Raw genomic sequence first — 6,869 nt, forward strand, 5'->3', positions numbered from 1 at the left:
ATAACATTAGTCTGATCTTAGTGACGTGAATTCCTCACTAGCAATTGTATTTCAGTTTGCAAATACTGTCCTTTTACTTTTTTCGGGAACCTTATAGCATAAGCAGAGCAATGCATTTAAGACTAATCGAAGCTCATTTTTGTTCTGTAGCTTGTAGAACGAGAGCCACTTGTGTGTCACCTAGACCTACTAGAACCACTTCCTGCTGGCCCAGAAGAGCTTCCTGATGAGTTTTTTGAAGTCACAGTGGATGATGTACGGAAACGTTTGGCACAGCTGCAGAGTGAGAGGCAAGTTCCCTTTCTGCTGGCGACTGAGAATGCTCCATACCCTTTTGTGACACTATGCACCTATAGCTGGCTGTGATCTCTGGGTAAAGGGTTGTAGATAAGTTACTGAGTGTGGTATTAATGAATTAATGATCAGCACTGGAAGTCTCTGCCCTTTATGTCATTTGAGTTCAAGGGCTATGTCATGTTTCTGTGACAGAACCTATGTTTTTGTGTGAATTGGTTGAGCATTTGTGCATGGGATAATGGTTTCACATGGATGTTGAAAATTTCATCGTGAAGTGTCTGTGATGCCTATGTGGTGATAAGTTTATCTGAGAACCTCAAGCTCATCGGGGATTGGCCCTCGCTGAGAAAGGATTAAGAGAAAGATTCCTTCCCGTATTCTGCATTTCAGGGAGTTATTCAAAGCCACTTAACACCCCACCTCTTTTTCTTTCTTTCCTTCTCCCTTCTTCTAAAAGAGAAGCCACTGCCTTTGTAATTAGATGTGCTCTTATTTGTTAGAGGCCCAAAGCAGTGGTGAGCTCCTGCTATCTGTTTTGATCTGACTTCACATTAACTATTAGGAATTAAATGGCTGGGATTTGTAATTTGTGATGGACAAATATATGAACTCTGTGATCCAGCTTCTTAAGAATAACTCCCACTGACTTCAGTAGTAGCTAGTAGCATTTTTAGCCAGTAAGAAACACCTTGTATTTTAAGTAACAGAATTAACCTTTTATTAGACCTCATCAGAAAAGACCAACTTTGAGACATTACCCAAATGGAAATAAAGCAAAATCAAACTTAGCTAATCAAGACACGAGAATATTTGGAACACGCACAAAGAGGGGGAAGAAGTATAGAAAGCTGGACTAACTATGCATCTCACCGTTCAAGTAGCTTGCTGTAAAATCATGAATATTTGACTGTACTTTTATTCCAGATCTGAACTAAAAACTCAGATTAAGATAAACTAGCCTGCCTATCACAACAGCATTTTGTTGTCTATACGTTCCTTAAAGAAATTAATTTCATGAATGTATTTAGTTTCAAGTGGATCATAACATTCCTTTAAGCATTACAAGCATTCTCCGAGACCGTGGGACAGCCTACTTTACACTGTAACCGAGTCTGAGTTGAACTTTTTACTTAGAGCTGATTTTTTTCCCCACAGGCTGCTGAAATTCACATGAGTATACAGATTGGCTTGAAAATTGCTCTGCTGCTTGTGGGTCTGGAGTATTTAGTGGTACAAATGTAGGATCATTTGGCTGGGGGTTACTGGCATACAGCCCCCTCAAAAAAACCCCTAATTTCCAAATTTGCTGGTGCTTGAAATCCCTTTTCCCCTCACAGCCAGGGATAAAAATAAAGGCAAGTTACACATGAAACTGATACCAGTTGGCTTCTAATCTCAGCTGGTGAACCTTAACAAAAACTGCATACAATGCAATATTTTAAATGCAATTAGAATTTAATTCTGACTTCATGAAGAGCTGAGAATTGGTATGAATCAGCAATTGGTACACAAAGAAGGAATGGAGCAGGTTAGTTTCATGTTTGCTTTTCAGATTGCGAGTTGGCACTTCAGAGCATCTTGGAATGTGGTGTACCAGCTGACAGTTCTGGGTACAGTTGGTGAAGTAAGCCTGTAGTTGTTTTGTTCAGCAGCTGTTCCTGAGACGCTTTGATGATTCTTAAAAATCAAAAGAGGTCCTTCAACTTTGATTCTTAAAAATCAAAAGAGGTCCTTCAAACTGTATAGATGTAAGAGATTAACTTGCAAATAGTTGTGCAGAATTATACGATCAAATGTTTCACCAAAATCTAGCCTAGTAAATCGGTTATTCAGAATTCAGTGCAAACACGGAAAAGGGACTAAAGCTGAACGTGGGATCTGCTGGATCTAAGGTTATTTCTTTACTTACAGGAAAATATATAATAATTTTCTTGAATTTATTGTTTCATCTTAAATACGGGTAGATTTTTTTTTTTTGCACCCACTACTCCTTTTAAACACCAGTCTACAATGCCAATTCTTGAATGATCTGAAACTTCTCATTTTTGTTTTGCCTCCCTGGTGCTAATTAATATCCATTAATTTCTTGTGCCAGCATTTTTTTTCAGCTTCAGTAGCTCTTCTCCCTCCCTGGAGTAATCACATCCAACTTTAGTCTCTGTTTTATTGGACTGACAAGTCCATCTCTTCTTGACTAGTCTAAGCAAACATTCCCCTGCTCTTAGTATCGGTTCTGGCATCTGCTGTAGTGAACTTACTTTTCTTGTACAAGTTTAAAAATAATTTTATACAGTATTGTTGCTGATGCTCAGTAGTTCCATATATGAGATTTTGGAACCACAGGAGGTGGGGAAAATGCTGTGAGGGATACATGGAACAGTTGAGCAATTCTCATCAGCGCTGCTTGGACCTTTCACTTTCTTAATAAAATAAAAATACATCTTAAAATTACAAAAGTGACAGTTTGTCTTCTTCCCATGTATCTAGGAAACGCCTGGAAGAAGCTCCACTGATGACAAAATCATTGAGAGAGGCTCAGCTGAAGGAAAAGTTAGAGCGTTACCCAAAGGTAGCCTTTGTTCTTTTTCCAACCCCTCTGGCTAGTCCAGACTTGGGGATTGAGTAACTTTGGGAATCAATTGTGATCAACCAGATCTTGAGCTTATAGGAAGACTTTTCAAATTCCTGTCCCTGTTAATTGTTTGTGGGACTTGCATAACAGTTGTGCCATGTAAAATCAGCTGGCCTGTAATGATATGGTTGAGTGGCGGGCAATATAGCTCCTTCTATTTTGTTCCAGATGTTTCAAAACCCTTATGTTGTGCACACGGCAGTCTGTACGACTGAGCTTTGCTATCTGCCTCTCCTCTGTAGACTCTTACATTTTGACAGTATCTCATTACAAGTTAAATGATAAGATGTTACAGATTGGAGATATGTTACTCTGTAAATACGATCCTAATGCAGTTTTTGTCTTTGGTGATTTATTGCAAAAAAAAGTTAAGTTCCCAAGTTAAGTGCTTTCTGACCAATGCTGGAAATAGAATGATACGAGTTACTTCAGACGTATGGTGGGAGGATTCCTGCTGCTATGGACCCTTCAAGATACTGATACACTGTCTGTACCTGTCCGTGGGTGACTTTCTACTTTGTGCATCACTTAGCACAGGGAGCTCCTACTCTCTGAATAAGTGCTGCTGCATTGTACATCGTACTGTTTCTATAGATCAGCTCTCCTACAGCCTTTGAAAGCCAGACAGCTCATGTTCTCTGAGGAGCTGCACAGTAATTGTTAGCCAATATGCTATTCTACCCCTGTAAATATCTCAAATCTCCCCATTTAAAAAAAAACAAAACAAAACAACAAACTTGCTCACAAATTCTAAGCCAAGGACAGGTGTTACAGAACAGCCATAAACAATTGACCTAATGTGCTTTGCCTCTGACTTAGGTGGTGTTGAGAGTCCATTTTCCAGACCGTCATGTTCTACAGGGGTTCTTCCGTCCTAGTGAAACTGGTAAGAGCAATCTCCACTTCGGTCTGTGCAGCTGCAGCTAACCTCTCATCATTGATCAGTTGCATGACAAAAGAGAGTGGCTCTGGACAGACCTTTCTGCTGTCCAGGGGAGTAATACTGCTCTGAAAAAGCAGCAGTAGCTAGCTACGCTGTCCTTACAGGGCCCCTGAACTGGATGAGAAAAGGGTCTGTGGTTAGGGTTAGGTTTCCAGGGAATTTATTAATTCTCTGGAAATTAGAGAATTTATTTCCAGGACTACTTGATGGCAAAATATTTGTGCTCAGGAAACTGTCCCACTTGATATCCCGTTGTTTGTGTCCAAATGGTATGTTACTGAGATGAGTTTGGACGCTTCCTCTATGTTAAAGCTTAAAAAGTTTTGGGGAAAAAACAACAAACCTCCCCAATCCAAAACAAAACCAAAAACCCAGGAAGAATAAAAAGCTGTAATAAGAATAACAGGGGATGAACATTTCTGCCTCCGTCAGTTCATAAAAGGCGGTCAGACCATACACCAAGTAGCTCTTACTGTTGTTAATTGAGACCCTTTTATTCTCAGCTGGCAGTGATAGTTACACACACAATTTTTTTGACACTTTTGTATGGAACAAGAACTAATAACTAGTTACCAGAGTCTCACCTGGCTGGTCTCTGCAAATCTTGCAGCTGCTATTGGATTTCCTAGGAAGAACTTCACTGACATCCTGAGATTTTGCTAAGGGACCAGCACGTCTAAGTGGTTTTTTGTGGTTTTTTGTTTTTTGATATTTGTAATAGTAACAGTGTTCTTTTGAGGAAAAGGCAATCTACAGACGTTGTAGAGGGCAGTTCTGCTGGTACAGGTCAGCCTTTTTGCCCAGCATCTGAAGAAACAAATGTAATTCAGCAAACCTTTCTCTCCTTTTTTTCACAGTTGGCATTTTGAGAGACTTTGTAAGAAGCCACCTTGCAGATGCAGACTTGCCATTTTACTTGTGTGAGTGTGCTGTTGGTAATATTTGGCCTTACTTTACAAAGCCTGTTCTTAGCTGTGGTGCATATGGGGTCTTGTGGTGCCATGAGGTATGACCTGGGGAGGAATTCCTTCCCTAAATAGAGCCTCAGAGCGCAAAGAAGGCGTAACCTGCTCACTTAGCCACATTATGCTTCTGCCTAATAAGAAGCCTATGTGGGCAGTGTGAATGTGTCACTCCTTAAAGAGCAGTAATCCCTCCCATACCTGCTGTATTTATTGTTTTGGTTGCTGGGTGGTCCTGTTTTGTAACTTGTTTTTTAACTTCAGTTATTGCACCTCCCAGAATCATCTTGAACGATGAAAGTTTGACACTGTTTGAGGTAAGGACTCACATGTGTGCTCTGTGATTCTCTCTGACTTACTGCTCCCCTTCACCCCACCATGTGCTTTGCTTTACTTTTAAAAGAAGCTGTATAATGTGATATAAGCTGTAGACTTCTGCTTAGCCAGGACTAACGGAACCAGGTGTTTTGGAGCACAAGCTCTTCACCAGAAGAGGTCCACCTTGTGCAACAATATGCAGTGGCATATTGTGGCAGGGTTGGGGGGGGTCGCATTGTTTCATACATACACTCAGTGCCTTATGGGGTCTGAACTGTATTTAACCTTGAAACATTATTGCAAGAGCTGAGCTAACGCGAGTTTGCTATATCTGTAGTTGGACTAGTATAGTAGGAGATGTGACACTGGATTTGGATAGGTAACTGTTTTCAATTTCTACAGCAGGAGCTAGAGGCCATAGTAGTCAAAAATCTGACCTTTTTGATAATTGTTATGTGAGAATTTGTTTTAAGCCAGCTTGTACATTGAGGGATATGTACTCTTTGTGTGTAACTTTTCTCAAAGGCTGAAATTTAGTTTTTCAAATCCAGATTCCTGGAGGTTTTTTGCAAATGTCAAATAAGGTGGTCTTGAAGTCTCTGGCCGGAGACTCTTGGCTGTGTAAATCACACATGTGTTAAGAGACTGATCGAGTGATTTTGCCAGTGACTTTGCCCCAAACTCACCATGTTTAAATCGTGCTGTCATTCAGGGAGAGGGATAGAGAAAGGGACCTTTCAGGCAGCATGGTGAATTAGGTAGGGATTAGCATGCCTCTGAAGTTGTTTGTAATGGAGCTTTCCAAATTCCACAACTTCCTGACCAGGCCGTGTGGAAGAGATACACGTGCAGCTGCTTTTAGACTATTGAATGTTCTGGGAAGCACAGTGTGGATCTCTGCGTTCACAGTGGGAAGACTCTCCCCTTCCTAATACCTTGTTAAGAATTCTTTGCTGAAATTTGAAGTTTTGGGAGTGCTTTTGTTGATGTTGGAGTTCCTTGTATTGTCACCATGCCTGTGACGGGTTTAGCTTCCTAGGGAGTCCTGAGCCTCTCGGGGATCACAGCCCTGTTTGGTTCTGTGGTTCAGGAATTGCTATGCACTAGCTCTCGGCCTCCACCCAGCTTCACAGCCTGAGGACTGCTCTGTTTCTATCAGCCTTCATACTCTCTGCTGTGCATGGCTCTGCTTCTCCCACCGACAGGGATGGGACAGTGTGTGTGTTAGTAAGACATAATGTCATCGGGGGTGGGGAGAACAATGATTTTTCTTTTCAAAGCCATTTTGTGTATTTTAATTAATAATGAAAATACCAGTGGAAAGCGCTTTGTGTCTTTGAGCCAGGAGGTTTTGCCATTTAGGCATGAAGGCAGTTCTCCCAGCTTCCTCTGACTTGTGCCATCTCACCCACATCTGCCACCCAAAACACTGTCTCGAGGCACACATGGTAACCATGATGGGAAATGCAAAGGACAAATCTTGTCTTCAGATTTCTGAGAAATCCCGCAAAGAGGAAACTGGCTATGGTTGCATTGCTAGTGATATATTTGGAAAACATTCAGAGGAACAGCAGATAATAAAAAAAGTTCTGCACTTGTTAGCAGTTCTGAGGCAAGGGAAGCAGCCGTAGAGCCGTGACTAGTACGGACTGGTCTGACATGGCACATGAACACTACTCTCAGCCTTTCTCTGTCTCTCTTCCCCCCCCCCTTCCTC

The 6,869-nt window shown here is 41.3% G+C and overlaps 1 protein-coding gene across 1 annotated transcript in view; it reads left to right on the forward strand.

Moving 5' to 3' along the window:
• The window catches only part of ASPSCR1 (ASPSCR1, UBX domain containing tether for SLC2A4), a 49,304-nt gene that overhangs the window by 21,830 nt on the left and 20,605 nt on the right, over positions 1-6,869 (forward strand). The window contains exons 6-10 of the mRNA XM_009279393.2: positions 151-290; positions 2,785-2,866; positions 3,749-3,815; positions 4,730-4,792; positions 5,099-5,151. Of these exons, the coding sequence (XP_009277668.1) occupies positions 151-290; positions 2,785-2,866; positions 3,749-3,815; positions 4,730-4,792; positions 5,099-5,151 (405 nt within the window). The remainder of the gene's footprint in view (positions 1-150; positions 291-2,784; positions 2,867-3,748; positions 3,816-4,729; positions 4,793-5,098; positions 5,152-6,869) is intronic.

The sequence above is a fragment of the Aptenodytes forsteri genome, unplaced genomic scaffold, assembly GCF_000699145.1.
Source record: "Aptenodytes forsteri isolate BGI_AS27 unplaced genomic scaffold, ASM69914v1 Scaffold243, whole genome shotgun sequence".
In the NCBI taxonomy this organism is placed as follows: domain Eukaryota; kingdom Metazoa; phylum Chordata; class Aves; order Sphenisciformes; family Spheniscidae; genus Aptenodytes; species Aptenodytes forsteri.